At 50.1% G+C, this 21,012-nt stretch overlaps 2 protein-coding genes across 3 annotated transcripts in view; both read left to right on the top strand.

The window, feature by feature from the left end:
- Nucleotides 1-12,496, top strand: part of PDPK1 (3-phosphoinositide dependent protein kinase 1) — a 71,790-nt gene extending 59,294 nt beyond the window's left edge. Inside the window, exons 12-14 of the mRNA XM_082644714.1 lie at nt 5,138-5,195; nt 6,212-6,364; nt 6,788-12,496. Coding sequence (XP_082500840.1) covers nt 5,138-5,195; nt 6,212-6,364; nt 6,788-6,904 — 328 coding nt within the window. The 3' untranslated portion in view covers nt 6,905-12,496. The remainder of the gene's footprint in view (nt 1-5,137; nt 5,196-6,211; nt 6,365-6,787) is intronic.
- Nucleotides 12,497-12,822: 326 nt separating this feature from the next.
- KCTD5 (potassium channel tetramerization domain containing 5) overlaps nt 12,823-21,012 on the top strand; it is a 28,270-nt gene continuing 20,080 nt past the window's right edge. For both annotated transcript variants that reach the window (XM_082643943.1, XM_082643944.1), the window contains exon 1: nt 12,823-13,112. In XM_082643943.1, coding sequence (XP_082500069.1) covers nt 12,861-13,112 — 252 coding nt within the window. In that variant the 5' untranslated portion in view covers nt 12,823-12,860. The remainder of the gene's footprint in view (nt 13,113-21,012) is intronic.

Raw genomic sequence — 21,012 nt, 5'->3', positions numbered from 1 at the left:
CATCACCTCAGTCTAAAGATGCAAAAAGAAGACACTGGGTTCTCTGACTCATGGAAGGAAGGAAGGAATCCACTCCAGAGAAACTAGGCAAAACTGTAAATATGAAACAGAAATAGGACAAAAGGCTGTCTTTCCCTGGCTTTATAGATGTGAATACCTTGTTGTGTTGTGTCTATGAACAGAATGTCTTTGCATACTATTTTGGTGCCAGTTAAGTTGCAGCATCATTTAGAGACCAGTCATTCAGAATTTTAAAGATACAGGAATTGAATATTGTAAGTGTACACGTGATGAACTCTTTCAGAGCCAAACGTCAGAAAGCCTCTGGAGCGCCTTACCCGAGGAGTTAAGTGGGGTGGCGGGAGGAGTCACACAAGTGCTGGGAGGCTGAAGAGCCTCGGGCCATTGACCCTGCTGAGTGAATGCCATTGATGCAGATGAGAACCACTGAGAGGAATCCTGGCCACAACGGTGGTCCACGATACGATACAGGACTCTCTGGATTAAAGATGTGGCTGCGGAGGACACAGGGAGTGAGTTGGTATCTCTACCTCCAAATTGTTTTTTTGCCTTCCAAGTGGATGAATCTACAGAAGGGACTACACTCACTGCTTTACTTGTATATACGTCTGGTGTTCACCCCAACTTACCATCAAAGAAAGATGGTTCTTTTACCTTTTACCTGAGTGCTTGGCGGAAAGCACAGGCTGTGCTGAGACAGTCCGTGTTGAGCACCTCTTTTGAATTTCACAGTTTGTTCTGAAACAAACCGTTGACATGTGGGTAGGTGGGTAAAACTGTCAGTGCCAGGTCATGAATCCCTGCCATGGCACCAGGAGGTGCGAGAAGAGCCGGCTCTTCGCAGCCACACGATCACAGCGGCAGAGGAAAAGACAACAAGGCAGCCTCGCTTAGGAGTGGTCGTTGAAGATGATTGATTTAATTAATGTGCTGTAGAACGAAAAGGGAAGTACGCATAAAGCACTTCTGCACCTCCAGGGTGACGGCTACCTCAAGAAAAGCGCTGTGTGGTGGTTTGTGCTGGGAGCTGAAGGAGCTGCTCTTTTCATGGAAGACCATTTTCACTGGAAGGTTTGACTGACAAACTGGTTGTTCAGGCTTGGCTATTTGACCAACATTTTTCTGGAAAATGACTGGAATGAGCCTGTCACTTCAAGGAAAACAACTGCTGGTGTTTGTTACCAATGATAAAATCAAAACCTTCAAGTGAAAATTAGAATTGTGGGAAACTTTATTCATCACTGTGAGCTTAACATCTTCCCAATATTTACGGACTTTTTGGGGAGAAAGGTAGCAATATTTATGAATTGATTTGTTGATATCATAGAATGAAATTTGTCAACATTTGGAAGATCTCCATAACTCAGCGAACCACTATTTCCAGATGACCAATGTTTGGTGCTGTAAAATCATATAAGGGCAGAAGATCTATTCAAAGTGCAAGGTAGGTTGGTGGATTCTAATGTCAAAAGTATGAAAAATTCATTCTTGGGGATTCAGATTCCACATGGCAGCTAACGTTTAAGAAACTACACTTCTGGAGTTTTGGTGTAGTATCAAAGAAGAATGCCCACAAATATCTAAAAAGGCTATTAAAATACCCTTATGATTTCTTCGTGTACTTCAGCCTGGACAGCATGTTCACAGTAGAGTGAAGGCAGAGGCAGATGTGAAAATCCAGCTCTCTTCTGTGAAGCCAGATGTTAAAGAGATTTGCAAAGTGTACAGCAGTGTCATGCTTCTCATTAATTACCTTCATTTTCGAAAGAAATTATTTTTAAAATTAAAAAATCATTTATGTTAATGTGGAATGGATTTATTTTTTAATGAATTAAATATTTGAAAATGTCTGTTTTAATTTCTTATACATAAGTATCGATGCATCTAACCCAAATGAAGGAGAGCTCTTTGGGGTCTTCCATAAAGTTAGAGTATAAAGGGGTCCTGAGACCTGAAGGGTTGAGAGATGGCATTTTAGAGCAAACTGGCCGTGCTCATGTGGTCCTCCCTCACCTGCCTAGAAGCCCAGCGTGGATAGCCCGCCCGAGGTGGTTGTAGAGCCTGTCGGGCCCTGGCAGACTCACTCGGCTCTCCTGAAATGGCCCACAGTTGCTGGTGGCCTCAGGTTTATATCCTTGAGGTTGGTCTTCTCGGGGTTTGGGTGGGATGGGAGAGGGTGAGGAGAAGAGAACTGGCTTTGGAATCAAAAAAAGTGGGGGGTTTTACACGGTTACCCCTTGTGAAATGATGGTGGGAAAGTTGTGAGACTCTCAGCCCCTGTGTTGACATCTGTACAGAGTCAGTGACAGCTGTTGCCTGAATGGTGGGAGCCAGAGGCTGTGTGAGAAAGCGAGGCTGTGTTAAAGCCCTGTCTACACACTAACTACATGCTAACTACATGCTACCTACATGTTGAGAATCAGGCGTGTCTCTGACTTAGGTCTGGTTTCGGCGCTTAATCTGCAGACGGCATCTACCACCTGCCAGAGAGAAGAAGGTGCCCGTGCGGGGCAGGGGCCTGGGGAGCTTTCTTCAGGAGGGTGGGAATTGACTTTCTGAAGTAAAAGATCAAAATGATTCCTTTAAGTTCTTAAGCTTTTCAAAGTAGATCAATAACTGGTAACCTGTCGTAAGCTGCTTGGTTAGTTAACTGAATGAACGGACCAGGGTGTTTATGCTAACAGTGGAGCCTCGGGCTGCTCCGTCCACCCACTCTGCGTCCTTCCTGGGCTTGTTTCACCGCAGCCACAGGGTGCAGTTGGAGCCCAGCTTTGGCCTTTCCCGCTCTGGGCCACCCGTGGTTCTCCTGTCTCTTGGGACAAGCTGGGAGAGTGTGGTGGAGGCCTTGTCAGGAGATAGCTGGGCCCCTCCCTCTGCAGGGCTGGGAAGGGGCTCGCCTGCTTCCCTGGCTTCACGTTCACTCATGTGACTAGTACTGCTGTGAACATTTGTGCTCCTCCTTTTTGTTTTTCTTTTCCTCCTTAGAATTCCTGGGAGCTGGATTACTGCAGTATTCAGCGAGTCCTCCTCATTTCAGGGCCGGTGGTGGTGGTGAGGGTGAGAATGCTACTCCACAGCCCCCGCCTGCGTTCACCTCACCCCAGTGCACCCCAGTAGAACGCCTGAAAATTGGGGCTTGATTTCCTTTCTTTGTTTAGAACCATTGAGAATTTGTGGTCACTTAATTCCCTTTTGGGCATTTCCAGTTTGTGTCCTTTCTCAGTTTTCTCTCAAGGTTTTAAGCCTTTTATGTTGCTTTATGTATGCTCTCTAGAGTACAAATGTTTACTATTTATAGGTAATATTTGCTGAAAATCTCCAGCCTGTTTTCATGTGAATTTTGGTTGTTTTTGTAGTTAGAGATTCCTTTTGTTCCCGTGTAGTCACGTCTGTTACTCTGTATTTGGTGACTTGTTCTGTTTTCAGCGTAGATGACTGGCCCCTTCTCTTTTTCGTTCTCTTGTTTAATTTACTGTTTTAAACCATCCTTCGTGTTAACCCAGCTGAGGCTGCAAAGGCTCCCTTCTGTCCTTGCTTGTCAGGCTGCCCTGGTGACCCGGCCCCAGCAGCCCAGCTAACTGGAGGCCTTGGTGGTGTGGTCCTTAACTGGCCTGGGATTAGACTGCACTCGCCCCGCCCCCCGCCCCCGCCCCCCACCGCCGATAATTTAAAGTCTTCCGCTTATTATCAATTTGTGGTTCTTTACCTACGCATACATTCTGACATAGTAGGGCCTGCTGGTTAAGGGGCTTTCCCTTCGGCCCTGTATTTCTTGTGCTGCAGTGACCCTCATTACGTCTCTTTCTCACAAAATCTTGATTTTTTTCTTTCTTTCAAGTCTTGTTTTTGTTTGGTTGGTTTTTAAATATGTCTGAGAGGAAGCATTGCACTTTTCCTCATAAAGGTCATAACACTTTTTTTATTGTTATTGACATTTTTCTTAGTTGTTTTCAGAATCCATATGACGCTGTGTCAGTTTACCTGGGCCTGGGTCCTCCGTGATGGGCCACTGGTGGAGAAGCCCAGTGGGCTCTGGGGAGTGGGCCTTGGTCTGGTGGGTTAGGCTGGGCAGACCTGGGGGCCAGTTAAGCTTGGTGGGAGAACGTCCCAAGAGGAGCCAGGGGAAGCAGGTGGATGTGCTCAGATACTCACGTGGTAAAATTGTCACTGTTTGAGGTGACAATTGTCTTATGCCTTTTCCTGTTTCTACAGTAGAACCTTAGGAATTTCAGTAAAATCAGACAGAACATAAAGTAGTAACTGTTAGCTTTAACCAAAAGAGAGAACCTGCAGAAATTAAACTCCTACGAATCAAAGTGGACTATACTTGTTAACAACGTATATTAAGTCAAAACCTGTATTTGAAGCTTTTCCTTCTAAATTCCTGCTGTATTTGGATACAAGTGCTTTATTACTATGGTAGAAATACCAGATAAGATGTTCTCTTTTTTTTTGATGTGGACCATTTTTAAAGTCTTTTATTGAATTTGTTACAGTATTTCTTCTGTTTTATGTTTTGGTGTTTTGGCCTTGAGGCATGTGGGATCTTAGCTCCCCCACCAGGGGTCGAACCCACACTCCCTGCATTGGAAGGTGAAGTCTTAACCACTGAACCGCCAGGGAAGTCCCCAGATAAGATGTTCTTAAAGCAAGTTTCCCACTTGGCTCTTTTAGGGATTTGTCATCCTAAACAGTGCAGTGGTTTCTGAGCGCTGTGTTGGGGTCCCAGCTTGGGGAGGTGACTTGAGAACAACAGTCTGCATCCTGAGCTTGCCTCGCAGTGGCCTCCCCGCTCTGGTGAGGTTCTGTGTCTCACCCCAGCCTTGCTTAAAGTAATGAGGACTTGTGTTCCCACCATCTCTCCTCTGCCTTTCCCCTGCTGAGGAGAGGTGAGGGTAGGTGATATTTCTAGGATCTGTGGACCCTGGTCCACATACAGATTGCAAATTCTGTAAAGCAGTAGGGCTTGCATGCTAGGGTACATTTGGGTTTTCTCACATTACTGAAGCAGAGTTCACAGTGCCATCGGGGAGTTTGTTTTGAAGGGAGGTGTTCAGAGAATTTCTGTCTCTGACTCTGATATGGGTGTCTCATTCATGTTTTCTTCTTTTTATAGGCACCAGTTTGTAGAAAATAATTTAATACTAAAAATGGGTCCAGTAGACAAGCGCAAGGTAAGTTAGATTACTGTGGCTCCTTGCCGTGCGTCTGTATCTTCCTCCCAGTTCTCACTCAGGATCAGGCCTTGCTCCTCGGGCTCCTGTATAACTCATTGCCCATAGCACCTTTGTCTTGGTTCCCTTTAAGAGATCATCTCTAGATTTCATAGCTGAGGAAGATTTCAGCCATTTGGGGGAGGCATTTGAAAGCTCGCAGAGGCCGTGGCAGACAGAAATGCAGATTCTCGTTTCTGACTGGGGAGCCAGGGTTCCGATTTGTGCCCAAGGCTGGGTTCACTGAGGTCAAGGCTTCTGTCTGGTTGAGGAGGTTCTGTTTGAATCCCAGCAAGTCATTTATTACTTCATTAGAATTGTTTTTGAAAATCTTACTTATTATGTCTTATGGATTAATTAAAATGGATTAACGTGTCCAAAAATATCAGATTCCACAAATGTTCTCTCTCTGCTGCTGTGGGTCCTTCTCAGTTCGGGCTCCCAGCCTGCATTGCTGGCCGCACTCAACCTCCTATACCCTGGGGCATCTCTGCCATGAGAACCTCTGTGAAGGTGGCTTGTGGCGGGACCGCCAGCAGACCAGGACACTGTGCCTCGGCATGGAGCAGAGAGCAGGAGAAGCGGCAGGGGCCTGACTGCCAAGGGCAGGCCCCTCTTGGCCGACTCAGCAACAGGGCCGTGTGCTGGTGTGCTGGCCTCGGGTGCACTGCCTGTGTGGCCGCTCCCCCACATGACGCCCGGCACGGGGGCGTCGGGATCCAGCTCACAGAGGGAGACAGGCCGGGCAGTGAGTGCTGCCCGCTTCTCTCTGACCTGAGGGGCTGGGTCCAGGTGAGGAGGAGGTGTGCACGCCCCTCTGTCCCAGGCAAGTGGGCAGGTGGCCGGCAGTGGTCCCTGTGCCTGGAGCTACTCTGACAGTCCAACCTCGAAGGCAGCAGTAACTGCTGTCAGCATCCACTTCTGAGCCTTAACAAGCAGTGTCTTCTTTCTTTCTTTTTCTTCTTAATTTGCATCAGGGTTTATTTGCACGGCGACGACAGTTACTCCTCACAGAAGGGCCACACTTATATTATGTGGATCCTGTCAACAAAGTCTTGAAAGGTGAAATTCCATGGTCACAAGAACTCCGGCCAGAGGCCAAGAATTTTAAAACCTTCTTTGTCCACACGGTGAGTTTGTCCCCACGGGTTCTTCCTTGCAGGGCACTTAAGAGGCCTTTGGGCCTTTGTGCCTCCATTCAGAGCGTCCAAATGCTGTGGCCCAAGGAGGCATCTGGAGCTGGGGGGCAGTGGTCTCCCCCTTTCCCACCTTCCAGGGACCCCAATGTTCATGGCTCAGTTCAGAGTTGGGCTGGAGATGCCTGTGCTTGTTTTCAGTTTGGGGGTGACCTCAGGGAGCTATAGGTCATCACCTGTATGTTTAATTTCTGCACATATGTGGAAGGAAAAAATTCACATGCTTATGTGCTTCCAGAAGGGACTTGCGGTGGCTGCAGTGGAGGGCGATTTCTTTTTACAGTTTCTCGCTGATGGGTGGAGGTGCTGGTCTTAGTGGGACTCCCTGGAGAATGTTAAACGTTTCTGTCTCTGCAGCCAAATAGGACATATTACCTGATGGACCCGAGCGGGAATGCTCACAAATGGTGCAAAAAGATCCAGGAGGTGTGGAGGCACAGATACCAGAGCCACCCGGACGCCGCCGTGCAGTGACACCCGCGGCCCTGCACCCGCTGCAGGACGTGTGCCCAGCACGGCTCACCGCCACCTGGACACTTCCAGGCCACCTGCCAGCCATCTCAAGGGGGACGCAGACGGCGGAACCTTGCAGCTTTTTTATTTAAAAGAAAAGAAAAATACCCAACCACACAAAGAACAAAACCAATAACAAAAAGGAATTCAGGGTCGCTTTGCTTGCTCTCTGTGCCATGTGGAGCTTCTCACACTCTGCTCGCTATGGGAACCAGCATCATGCACATCCGCCTGGTTCCCGCCCGGACTCGTAGACAGACTCGCGGCACCAGCTCTCCACCATGTGCCCTGTCACCTGCCGGTCCTGCTGTGGCCAAGGGGACCACCCAGGCATGTCTCTGGGCTCTCTCTGCCCCCGGATCATCGTGGAACTAACTTTTCACCAGGGAGCCAGGCATACCTCTCTTGGGGTGACCCCCGAGCTCCACGGGGCAGGCGGGTTCTTGGCTTTCGTCCGTGTGCTCCTTTCTTCGCGTCCCTAGTGTATGGCCTGGTCCCCACAGCCCGTGCTTGCCTCCTCAAGTAGCCCTGGCTGAGAGATTTCTGCGGTCCTTGCTGTCTGTGAGTTGTGTTGGCCGGGCAGGCTTCGGGCACTGAGAAGTAGAACAGGTTGTCCAGGTGAAATATGGAGTCGCTGCTGTGTTAGAAGGTGCCAGCCAAGCATTCTGATGTGTCATCCCTCGGAGCAGCGTTGCCCTCTGAGGCGGGGAACTGAGTACCTGCCTGGGAGGAATACCAGGTGCACCAGGAGATGGGGCTCAGTGGCTTCCCCTCCCCGTGTGAGGCCAGGGCAGTGCAGCAGACGGGCCTGGAGGCCTCCCTGTGGAGGAGTGAGAGCTGGTGGCCCCTCCTGAGAGTTTTGTTTGAAAGGTGGAGGGTTAAGTCAGGGCTGAGAGGTGCCTGGAGTCGGCACACTGGACGGTCCTCCATCACACCCAGGCCTCACGGAGGAGAGCAGGCTCCCAACTGCCACATGCACACTTTTCTTGCTAAAGTTGAACATTCTCATAGTCTAACTCAGAGCGTTTTTACATATGCACAGTGAAAATCAAAAAACCTTCTCATGTTGCCAGGTCATCTGGTCCCCATCAAGTGGACTTTGCCTGGAAAAAAGTGTCACTCACCTTGCATGAGGGGCAGGAACACCACACCTGAACCCAAGCCCCAGCCCGCTCTCCTTCAGTTTCAGGCTTATTTCCTTTAGCTCTTTAGAGGCTGCGCACTGCTGTGCACTTAGGATGGTCCAGGGCTTACCGGTCCGTTGATTGTCTTTGCTGCTGCCCCCTGAACAGAGAACGCCTGTCAGCCAGGCAGGGCTCAGCCATTCCTCTCCCTGCCCAGGGTGTCCCTGGGGGGCAGTCCTCAGTCCCAGGTGGGAGAGGAGCAGGCGCTGGGGCCTGCAGGCTGCCGCTCACAGACATGGCTGTGTCCCCAGGGGAGGGATGACTTTGCCATTTCCTTTAGACTTTCATAAAGGCACCAACAGAACCTCCCACAGAAAAGGTCCCGACTACTTCTCTGCCCCCATCTCCTATCTCAAACGAACCATCCATCACCTTGTGTGACCACTGGTGCACATGTAGAGGAAAGATGTCTTAAACTGTCTTAGTGATATAATAGTAGTGGCTCTTAAACTAGGAAAAAGGTTCGGATGTGGAGAATCCCACGGTGCTTGGACAGGGAGAGGGGTTGGATGGGAGCAGAGGTGGGAGCCAGGTTTGCCAGGGGTTTCTGCTTGGGCTGTGTGTGTGTGTGTGTGTGTCGAGGATACCAAGGTGTAGGAGGTGCCTGCCCTGGGGGTGTCCCAGGGTGCCCTGGGCGTGTGGTCGTAGACTGAGCCCCCTTTCCTCCTCCTCGTTTTGGAAAAGTCTTGCCTGTGTTCACATGCTTTCCAGAAAGTGAGTCTTGACCCTTTCTTTCAGGACTTTGATTTCAGGCGCACTCCCGTGTTTATATTTACCCTCGTCAGAGCGTCCTCATCTGTGTGTGTGCAGTTAGGAGGGTGAGGAGCCCGCTCCTGCACAGCGTCTTTCTTGGGTGTCTGGTTGCAGGGAAATAAGCAGAGCTGATATTTGGCTTTTAAGAGAGCACTCGGCTGGGCTGCTCGGGGAGAGACAAATCTTCCGTTGCATTCTTCCCTCTGGATAGCGCCACTACCTCCTGGGCTTAACCGACAAGCTCCATCTTAACCTCCGAAACCAGAGAATGAGGGGTTCAGGGTTGAGCTCGAAGCTGGCAGAGCTGAAGTGACTGCCCAACCTGAGCCAGTGACAGCTGAACCCTTCTTTGTAGGTCACCGTTCTCTGCTCAGAGTCCTCTTTCCTTTTTGTTTTTTTAAGGCCCCTATATATTCCAGTCTTACCCTGTGCTTACTCATGTCATCTTTAGTTTTATCCACCTCATCCTTTGAGCCATCGTCCTGGCATGCAGGTGCCTTATGTTCTAAGACGTGGACGCGGGTGTCAGTCTCTGTACACATGCAGACATACCTAGAAATATATATAAATGTGGTCTTAACCAAGGTGAGAAAGAAAATGCCCTGGTGTTTAATAGATCCAGGAGTGTCTTACTGAGAGGGGACAAGACAGGGATAAGCACCAAAGCCAGCACCTGTCAAGCAGCGATGGTCTCACACCATGCAGCCTCTCTTGGCACAGAGTGGAGGGAGGACGTCCAGGAGGGCCAAGTCTCTGCTGGCCCAGACAGCCCACTGTGCATTGCCTCTCTCTGGGAACATGAGGAAGCTGGGTTTGGATGGGGTTTCCTTCCCTCTGTGGACCTGACCAGGCCAGTGGGCAATGGGCAGCCCCATGTGGAGCACGAAGCCCCACCCTGTGAGTGGCACCCTGCGTGCCTGCCATCCTGAACCTTGACTCTCGGGAAGCTGGTTACAGACTTGCTTTGGGAAAGATGGCTCTTGGGGTCATGCCAGAGCTGACGGGAGCTGCACCTACCCCAGCCCCCTTGGGGGCTACTCTGTGGTATTTGTGGTGGAGGAATTGTAGGAGACAGTCTGTGGCACAGACTCCTGAGGACAGAGTGCCAGCATGGGGTTCCAGGTGATTTTGTACTTTCTTAAAACATTTGTTTTCTGAAAAAAATCAACTGGAGGCTCAGCGCCCAGGAAAGACCACTGTGAGCATCTTGGTGCCTAGCCTGCTGCCCCCTCCTCCCCACCCGCACACGTGTGTTTGCTTTTGTAACTGAAGTGGGAACATTGCAACATGCACCATTTTGCACCCCGCTTTTTTCATTTGGTATTTATCTTAATGTTGTTCAAAAACCTTGTTTTTAATGATTGTAGAGTTTAGTGGTTAATAATTTTTATCATAACTTATCTGACCATTTCATTGCTATAAAACATTTAGATGGTTTCTGGTTTCTCACTATTTAAATAATGCTGTGATTAATATCCTTATAAATCTTTGATTTTTGACTCTGATCTCCCTTGCCCCCACCCTGCCCAGATTCCTAGAAGTGGTATTTTGGGGTCAAAGAGTTTGTTCATTTTAAAGCTAGTATAGTCTCTCTTCTCCTCTGTCTTGATCTGATGCTTAGATGTTCAGAGTTCCAGTACAGAACTTTCTTAGTTGTGTCCTACAGATCCTGAACAAATCAATTTCTGGTAAGCTGTGTGTTCCCAAGAATGTTTGAATAAGACTGCTTTTTTTTTTTAAATGCTAAAATGTTGTCATTACTGCAGGCCATTTGTGACACATTTTTCCAAAAGCCAATTTCCTTATTTTTTTTGAAAGAACCTGGTTGTGCTTGCATGTTACCTTCCCATCCCTGCTGCTATGGCTTTCAAGTGCTTGGTGATATTTACAGAGTCTTGTACTTTGTGTCCACAATGGTACTGAATTTGCATCTGCACAGTCAGCAGAGATAAAAAATGTTGAACTGACCTTGCCACATACTTAGTGGATGAGTTGTAATTAAGTTTATAGACTCAGAAAGTACATTGGGCCATTTGGAATCAGTAAAAGAGCAAAGGCTCTACTTGAAAAAGAAACCATGTAGACAACTAGATTTTACAGAAGTTTGTTTGCCCCCGTGTTCTTCAAATCGCACGACTTAGTCAGGTCTTAGCAGTTCAGTAGAGCACGCTGGCCAGGCTTTTTCATTGTAGAATGTGATTGTCCTGGCTGATAAGGATTTAATGATTTCTCCTCCCCTCTCCTCGTCCACAGTGTTGCAGGTTGCCTAGTTGTCTTGAAGTACAAACCACCCAAATTTGGTTTCATTCTTAATTTCTCCACTTCAGTTTGGGGTGTGTCAATTCTGAGGTGAAACATGCATGAAAGATTTTTCTAGGTGCCATGCTCAGTGCCATCTGGCTGTGCCAGAGATTATGGCCAGATTATGCAGAAGTAGGTTTCCTACCTTCCCTGTGACACCCCAAATTCCCTTCTCCCCAGGTTGGTCCGCAGAATGAGGCAGAGGCTGCAGCCACTATGAGAACATGGTGAAGGTACTATTCTTGGAGATGGCGCCATATGCGTTTTTCCATATTGTTTCTTTTCATATCCAAACCTAACATGAACTGATGGTGACTCAAGTGGGTGTGGCCCTTGTCTCTTAGGCAGACTACATGGCAAGTGCCTTAAATCGGGGCAGGAGTCACTCCCAGAGCCTCTGAGGGGTGCAGGCTGCTGGCCCAAGATTGCAGGGTTGTAAATTAGGCTGCCTGTGGAGAACTGGTCTGGGGCGGAAGCTGTTCCAGCAAAGGGCAGTTTTATCTGTAGCTCAGACAGCGTGGTGGGCAAGCCTACATGTATACCTGAATTTCCCCCAGAATTCATTTCTTCAATATGAAGAAATACCAAACTTTATGTACAGAGAACTTTTTACAAAAGGCAAAATGTTTTTTAGCTGTGTAATCCACCCTGGTCTAACCCATCTGGCTGAGTGACTATGAATAAGGGTCGTTTTGCTGATGAAAAGCCTCTGTCATGATAAGTTTGGACACTGCAATCAAATTTTTGCAATATTTAGAGCTGCTGTAGCTGTTCTTTAACAACACAAAATAGGATGAATCAGTAGTATGTTAGCTGTCTTTCAGGTTGGTGGCAGTCAGTTAGAACATGTATAATATTCTCTACCTGGTCTGTAGCTGTAACTGTGATGTACAGGCAAAGCAAAAATTAAAAAAAAAACTTATGAAGACAAATAATGCAATGATATTAGGATATACACTTTTGTATTTTTATTCTTATATAAGGTTATTTGCTGGCTCTTGTTGGCCTCTAGTTCAGTCTGTGTTATTTAAAATCTAATATATGAATTATTTGGATTGAATTCATGTTCGGGGCCACGTTGTTGTATGTATTGATGTACAGCCTTGAATGTGAATAATTATTGTAAACTATATTTTACAACTTTTTTTCTGGCTTTATTATATAAATTTTCTATTTGGTCGATGATTTAATCATATCATAATTTAATGAATCTGTTTATTCTTTTTTTCAAGTATTTGTGCTTTAGATGTAGTTACCGGATGATGAATTTTCCACGTATGCTCGGTAGTCTTGTAATAAAAAAGCATGTAGAGTATAGACGCTCGCTGACGTAGCTCTTCCTTTGGCCGGGTCGCGGGTCGGGTGACCTGGATTCGGGGCCGGGAAACGGGCGTCCGGTTATGCAGGTGCCCGGCGGAGGCCAGCGAACCCCTCTAGAGGCCGACGCCCGGCTCCGCCGCGGCCCGCTCACACCGGCGTTATTGGACCACGCCGCGCCGGGCTCCGGCCGGAAGGTGGCACGGCGGGCCGCTTTTCCGGACCTGAACTTCCGCCTCCCGCGTGACGTCGGGGTGGGCGCTTTACGAGGGCGGACCTGTGGGCGGGACGGAACTCGGAGGACTGTATTAAAGGCCGGACGCTTCCGGTAGAGAGGAGCTGTGGCGGGGCTTGCTGGGATAATGGCGGAGAATCATTGCGAGCTGCTGCCGCCGGCCCCGGGCGGCCTCGGGGCGGGGCTGGGGGGCAGCCTGTGCCGCCGCTGTAGCGCGGGGCTCGGCGCCTTAGCCCAGCGCCCTGGCAGCGTGTCCAAGTGGGTCCGGCTCAACGTCGGCGGCACCTACTTCCTCACCACTCGGCAGACGCTGTGCCGGGATCCGAAATCCTTCCTGTACCGTTTGTGCCAGGCCGACCCCGACCTGGACTCGGACAAGGTGAGGGCCGCGCGGGCCAGCCAGGAGGGTTCGGGCCACCCTGGTCGGCGGCCTGCCGCACGCCCCCTACCCCACGCTGAGGAGACCCGCCCCGGCTCCGAGCCCCGTGCTCCCCTCGTCACCAGCTCGACCCGAGCCCCCTGACTCCCTGGCCTGGGCCGGGGAAGGAGAGGATGGCGCACACCACCCTCGAAGATCCCCAGCCAGTCCACCTCGGGGTGTCTCTCTGTCTCGCCCTCTCTGCTCTTCGGTGGAGGAGGTTTCGCAGACCCCAGACTCTGCTGTGGATCTACTTTCTTTTCCTCCCCACATTGTTTTGCCCCGGGTGTGAGAACACCTCTTCTCCGTCCCAGTGTACTTAGTGGCTCTGGAATCCGAGAACCCTGGTGTTCTTCTCATCTTCTCACATTCCAGACGTTTGACTTAACGTTGGTGTGGGGGGTTGACACGGGTGGCCTGCCTTTCCCAGTGACTTGCATTTAGAGAGTTGGTTCTCCATCGTTTTCAGCCGCAACACGCACCCACTCAGCACTCTCAGAAAGTGCCGTCCATAGAGTGATTTTTCAAACGGAATGTTGCTCATATTAAGGGGTGGCTTAGGGGTGTTAAGGAAGAGCAAAATAGGAAATCTTTTTCAATCTGCTTTCTAATTAACCTAGTTTTCCTATTGCCCTCTCAAAGGGATAGGAATCTCTAGCTTGGTTTGCTGATTGCCTTTCATCAGATTAACTGCTCATACTGTTGTGCAGATGGTACTAGAAACTATTTTGATTATTACCTTTACAAGACTTGTGTGGCTGAAGAATATCTCTGGAGCTGAACAGCATTGAAACTCAGAAAAGGCTCTGTTGGAAGAATAGTTGTTACCTGTATTTATCCTAGGCAGTTCACAAACCTTATTCTAACTTTCCTGTGTCTTTCACTCGAGCCTACATAATTGCACTTGGCTTTGTGCCTTGCCAGCCCAGCATTTGCCAGGCATAGGCTTCCCAGAAAGATTCAGATCCCTCTTGAAGATCCAGAAGCCTGACACAGACCATCCTCTGTGTGGCTTGACCTTATGATCGGGAGACGAGAACTCGAGTTACCACAAAACCACTAGTCATGGGTAGAAATCAGGGTTTGAGATGCCAGCGCTCTGGTACACCACCCCCCACCCCAAGCTGTTTCCATTGCTCATTTGACCAAGCTCTCTACTCCTAGAGAGTTGACCTCCCAGAAAATGACAGTCATCTCCAGGATAGAAACAAGCTTTTGTTAGCTATGATTTTCCTTTTATAGCGTGGGTGTATGTTTTACTGTTTTGTTTTTCTGTTTAAACAGTGGGCCTTAGTGGTCATTCACTTGCATTTCTACTTGAGCGTTTCTCTTTTGTATATTGAGTCCGATTTTACATTGCTCTTGTCCATTGGGTTGTTTTGAGGCAATGGCTGTCTGTTCAGCACTGAGACAGTTATTCAGAGCTGATTAACTATAGTTTGCCCAGTTAAGTCTTTACTGTCTCAAGACTACTTAAAAAAATTATGCTTTACTGTATAGTAGTCCTTTGGGGAGGGTAATTTATCAGGGTATGTCTATGTTGAAGTTGCTTTTTTTCACCATCGTCCACTTAACCACACTTGATTTCCCAATTGTAAAATTGAAATTTAGAACATAAAGGTAATGCAGCAGATACAGTTTCTCATAAAATAGTTGATAGTAAATATGGGTTAGTTTTAGCCACAAATGTGAATTTGCCAGAAAGAGTAATGCTAATTCCCATTAGTCATGGTCGTAGAGTGTTTTACCTCAAATGAGAAAATGTATAAGGTACTCATTCTCAGTTTTTTCCCCCTTTGGTTCTGATGAAAGAATGTCCCAGAGATTCACTCCTAGATAGTTAAACCTTGAGTGAGGAATCTGAGGATGAGGGTGGAGGGAAAGGGGTGTTTGGAAGAGTGGGATGCTAGTAATTATGTGATGGAAGAGAAACAGGATGTTGATTAACATGTAAAAATCTCCAAGCCCTGACCTCAAAGTTAAAAGATTGATGAAAGCATACCTCGCAGATATTCACAGGGCTGGATGCACCTGGTGGAAGATTTCCTGCTGGGCATTTGTCTCCTGTTTATTGAGCACCTGGGCTTGCAGAGTAGTGCTTGGGTCGGGGTTGGGTGGGGAGATCAGGGGGAGGAGTTCCAAGAAGTGGAAGATCTGGAATCTTTCAGGAGCCTGATGGGTTTGGAGTTCACTGGGAGAGTACCTGGAGCTTGCTGTTAAACGCACAATGTCTGGCGGGGAGTTCAGTCATGAAGCCCTGTGGGAGGAGTGGTGTCAGGACATTTTTCTGGAGGAGTGCTTTGTTAAATAGCCGACAGACAGGTTGTTAGGGAGGGTGGGGAGCTGGGCTGTAACTGGGACCCACTGCCCACTGTGCGCCAAGCCGCTAAACCCTTACCCTCTTGTCTCCAGTTTTGACTCGGGGCCCTTGCTGCCACGAAGTTCTCTCTATAGATAGCCCAAATGTGAATTCTCACTTCCTCCTGGTGCTTCCCCAGTAGGGCTGTGTCTGTGTTATTCATTTCGGCATCTGTTCACCTGCTATCCTGGGTCATTTTTCTCTCCCCTGTTCCATCAGGGGCATGCCAGGTGTAACACTCCTTCCCAGAAGTGCTTTGTAAATACTCGACATGTGATTCATTTGGGTTATATCTCTGTATTCCATGGTACCTGGCCCAGTGGCATTGTTGAAAACAGGTTAGAGTTTGTTCAGAGCTGAATCAGTCCCTGTCTCAGTGTGGAGATGCTTTAGGAATAAAAGGAAAACAGGAAATGCTACTTGGTGGTTGGAAACCACTCAGATTAAGTAGGATTTGGGGTGGGGGTGGGGGTTCAGTCTCTGCAGCTGAGCCAGACCTGGAGAAAACTGTGTGTTTCACATGAGCTTTTGCCCTTCAGCAGGGCCGTTGTCCTGGCTTTGGGGTTGCAGATGTGGTGGCATCAGATGGGTCTTTGAGGGGTGGGGCCGTCGAGGTGTTTCTGATGACATGCCAAGTCCTCTGCAGTTCTTTGCCTGTGCCAACCCCCAGCGTACTTGGTGTTGGCTAGAGTTGTAGGATTAGAAAGATAGTGAAAGGAGTTTTACAGACAGGGCTAAGTGGTGGGGGTGTGGGTGGAAGGACTATCTTTTAAGCCGCTTGGCAGGAGAAGTGGGGATTACTTAGAGTGAAACGGCAGATTATGTTCCGTGTGACTAAGTCAGAGGCGAAAGGCTGAGAGCATCGTCAGCTCCAGTGAGAGGGCTGGGTCTCCGGTCTGAGGCCAGGAGTGGGGGTCCCGAGCCACTATGCATTTCGTCTCATGCTTTGCTTGAGGATTGGCTCTGATCATATTCTCAGCCCTGACCCCGCGCCTGGCTCAGGCCCTGGGCAGGTGGTGGCCCAGTGCAGTGGGGGTTCGCTCGCCATGGATGCCATGGTCACCTCTCCACAGGGCCCCTCGGACCTGAGCAGGGAAGCCCTGAGGAAGGGCTTGCCTTTAGTGAGGAGAGCTGTTCGGGGCATTGGACACAGCCATCAGCCGTCCCCCTGTCAGCCGTCTGAGGGTAGCTGGGAGGAAGTGGTCGTCAACTGCAGAGCAGTTCCTCTTTCCCCCGACTGCACGGGCAGCCTTCACTTGCTCTTGGCCAGCGGGACAGTGACTGGTCTTGGTTTCGAGCAGCAGTCAGAAAGGTGCGGTCCACCTGCCTGGTTTTGCAAATAGAGTTTTATGGGAACCCAGAGATGCCAGCTCCTTATGGCTTGTCTGTGGCTGCGTTCCCCTGGAGTGGGTGCACATGGCTGCTTTCCAGGGATGCTCAAGGACAGCTTTCATTGGGCCAAGAATCTTTAAAGTCCTTTAGAGGAGCTGACTCTGTGTGGCACCCAGGGAGGGGTCTGTGTGGCCAGGGTGCCAGCAGGCCACCTCGAGCACTGGCGCTCTCCCCAGACTGCAGAGCGCCCAGCACATTCCAGTCTGGAGTTGGTGGGATGTGGGTGTTGGGGGTACGGAGCATTTTTCATGGTGGCCGAGTTAGACTTTGGACTCAGGCCTGACTTTGACTCCACCCACAACTTAACCTGCCCTGCGATTTGGGGTTAGTTAATGTACCTCTCTGAGCGGAGTCACAGAGGAGGAGTTGTGAGAATTAAGGAAGCTGAGGAATATGAGCCCTCCCTCACACAGTGCCTGGTGCTGGGTCGTTGCAGGACTTAGAGATGGCTCTTAATAGTCTTTATTTTACTTTTGTACTTTGTTTTTAGAAAGAATGTACCAAGGATGCTTTTTTGTCCCCCTCAGAATTTGTTTTTGTTCCTGTTTGTCACTTATTACACGCTCCCTCACTTGCCACAAACCTCGTGCTGCTGGCAGGTAGCTCTGGTTGCTGGGCCGGCCTCAGAGGGTGGGGTGTGGAAGCTGGGCCCTTCAGCGCCCCCTGCTTCTCAGAAGGACACTTCTTAGGACAGGCCCTGGAGGGCCAGTTCCCAACTCTGGGCACTGGAGCCTGTGCCAAGGGGGAGGGGCACAGCTTCTGGGCAGCCATCGAGTTATCGTACAAGAAACCTGATGCCCTCGAGCCTGGAGAACACAGCTCCAGAGTTCAGTACCATCCTCCATGTGTGTCTGGGATGGGCTCGTGGCATCAGGGAGGCGTCTGAGCAGGGGTGTGTACCGTTCATCTCTCCTCGTCATCCATATTATGTTCTGTGGGTTTTAGTTTCCTCAGTGGTTGGGCTTCCAGGATCCTGGCCTGGTGTTACAAGCCAGGCTCTGTTGGGGCTGGTTCTGGAGGTGATGAGCTGGGCCAGCCCATCACTGCCACTACATAGGCCAAGGTAGGTCTTTCGAAACAGGTAACGGAGAGGCAGGCAGTGCTGGACGCCAGGCAGTCCTCGGTGAGGAGGGGAGGTGGGCGAGGGTGCTGAGGAGCCGTGGGCCTGCTCTTCAGCCCCAGCGAGAAGGAAGGGGGAACTCTGCACCGGATCTGCCGGCAGGGCCGAGCGTAGGAAGAGAACAGAGGCCGCCTTGGAGCCAGCAGGGCGGTGGCTGTGGGGCAGCTGCTGGGGAGGGCTTGGGCACCCCTGGGAGCAGCAGGCGTGGTGTGAACCCCTGGCGGGGCGTCCTGGCTGCAGAATGTCCTGCCTGCCTGAGCTGAGTGACTGGCGTCCAGGGGACTGGAGACTCTGGGCCTGGAGGGGGCCTCGCCTCCAGGCTGGCAGAACCACTGGGGGGAGGTTTGTGGCCAGGGACCCTGGGCTCTTCCTGCTGGTGCTTCTCTCCCAGGCAGTCGTGGTTTCCACCTGTTTCCATGTCAAGTTGACTTCCTAATTTCTCTCTCTCTCTCTCTCTCTCACCACCAAGCTAAGTATTGTGGCATCTGTAGGGGATTTATGTGCAGATGTTCTGTAACTGGAGTGTCTGTAGGGAGGGAAGTACCTGAGAAATCTGGACAGATGGCTGCCCCCTTGCCTTGTGACAGATGTTCATAGCGCTGTGACCTAGACGGGTGGCTCTCCGGCTGGCAGGTCCACCCACGACATCCTGCCCATGACTGCCCCACACCCTGGGGTGGCCTGATGCCTGTTTCTGTCTGTACAGTTGATGTGGCATCTGCTCCAAGCGGGCCCCAGTCCTGCTGAGCTGAACGGTCCCTGTGAGCCATCTCCACTTGTTCGTGGAGATTGGTGGGACCCCCCACCCCGCCACCTTAGGTGAATTTGAAGCACGTTTATTCTATGAGAATAACCAGGAGCCTCATGTGCTGGGGGCCTTTCACACGTCCTCTTGCATTTGTTTCTTAGTGAGCCTCGTTTGAGTCCTCTATGTCACCCTAAATTCTGTTTCTAAGCCACATTCTAGGACTGGGAGGCACCCGGGGCTCAGGGCCCTGAGAGCTGGGTGCTGGTTGAGATCTGAGGGTGGGAATGACCCAGAGCCCTTGCTTTTCCTTTATTCCCTGTGTGTGTCGAAGGGTTTCCGATCTCCAGGTGTACACAGGGTGTCATAGGGTCTCATATGGGGAAAGCTAAGTCAGAAGCAGCCAGCACTCCCACACACGTCAGCACAGTTCTGCACATCTGCTGCTTGGACAGGTCTCTGGGCCTCTGGGCCTCTGTTTCCTCATTTGTAGTTGGTGATGTCTAAGGCCTCTTCTAGGTCAAGGATTTGACAAACTAGAAAACAAAAGAGAAAAGAGGGCAGAGGTGAAGGTTTTAAGTGAAACAGAATCACTTAAATAATTTCAGAGTGAAAATTATTGCTAATTATGTTGATTGCAAATGTTTGTGTACAGAAAATTCTATGCTTTTGCGTTCAGATTTCAAATGGGGAAATTTGACAGAATACATCTTGCGTTTAGCTTGGGACACTCAACCCTTTGCACTTCTGGTCTCCAGTGGCCGTGCGTTTCTCGTGTTCCATTTCCTCGTGTGTTTGTGGAAGTTGGGAAGGTGATAGAAAGGAGCCAGGTGCAGGCCTCTCCAGAGAATGCACGGAGCTGGAGTGAGACGTGGCCACAGAATGCATTTCTGTCTACAGCCTTGCCTGAGAGCCTGACTTCCTCGACCCTCGTTCCTTATGGCCATTTTCAAGGCCATGTGCACGGTTCTATCAAGGGGGTGGGCGGCCCGCCCTGGACCCACGATGTTTTGCCGCGCAGCGCACTCGAAGCTGTCTTGAACGTGAGAGCCAGGCACAGGCGAGCAGGAGAACCTCAGTGGCCCTGTCAGAGCATTGCCTCCTAACCACCGCCGAGGGCTGAGGCTGCTAGGCTGCTCAGAAGGGAGTGGACGGGGTGAGGCTGTGCGGGTTTCCAATCAGGATCATCTTCTCTGCCTCCGTCCATGTTGGGACTGCAGGTCAGGGGTCTCCTCAGAGAGCGTGTGACTTGGGCCCTGGCCTGTCTTGCCTGCTGACTCCTCTCAGAGAAGTGACTGCAGGCAGGGTGCTCCTGGCTGTGGCCAGGGCGTTCCCTCTGCGACACAGGCTCAGGGATGCAGGATTCACAGTTCCCTGGAGCCCAGCAGCTCGGCCTCAGAGGCTGGGCCCCCTTGGAGTGGGATTCGGCCAATTTGGGCATCAGTGAGCCCCCAGCAAACAGTGTGTAACCTGATGGGCATGACCTCCATTAAATATTGAAGAGCCAAGTCCGGCATTTCTCTCTTTTATGCCTTTAAGGTAGATGTATATTTTAAAAGCCAGCACCTCACAAGTAGGTCAAATGCAGATTCAGTGAGAAGTGGGGTTAGTCAATAGAGGAAAATGATTTGTCAAGCAAGCAATCTTAATTTTGACTCTTTTACAAAAAAACCCAAAAACCTCAAGCCTTGCCACTATATAAATGTAGCACATGCTTGTTATATAAATTGAGGAGAGGACAGAGGGAGGGAAGAGAGAGATCCTCGTGTCTTGCTGCCTTTTGTAAGTGTGACCATGCCAAGTGCACATCATAAGGTTCTTCTCCTGTGAGCGGGTGATGGATGGGCTGCTGTTACCACAGCTGCCGGTGGCCGAGCCTCGGGCATCCCCTTCCGCTGCTGCTGTGGGTGTCACAGAGACCATTCTCTCTGTGCTTTTGCACAAGCGAGCCTGAGACTTCTGAATTTGGGATGTTTTGGTATTTTCTCTTTTTCTGTGTTCTGTAGTTTTCTTTATTTCTGCCTTAGGATGGAGGCCCCAGGGCCACTTACAAACACAAGCAACATGAGATGCCAAGGGCCCTGGTGCCCGTGTCAGTCGCAGCCTGGTTACAGTCTATTGTGCAGGCAGCCCTTGCCGGCACGCATACACTCTCGAGTGCTGCTCGGGCTCAGGTGCTGGAGGACGGTGTTCCTCCAGAGCTCCTGCCTGGGTGCCTCTAAACGAGAGTCAGTCTGCGGTCCTC

The sequence above is a fragment of the Mesoplodon mirus genome (assembly GCF_964341445.2).
Source record: "Mesoplodon mirus genome assembly, chromosome: 15".
Taxonomy (NCBI): Eukaryota; Metazoa; Chordata; class Mammalia; order Artiodactyla; family Ziphiidae; genus Mesoplodon; species Mesoplodon mirus.
Note: the sequence above shows the minus strand (reverse complement) of the source record. Positions and strands in the feature narration are given on the sequence as shown.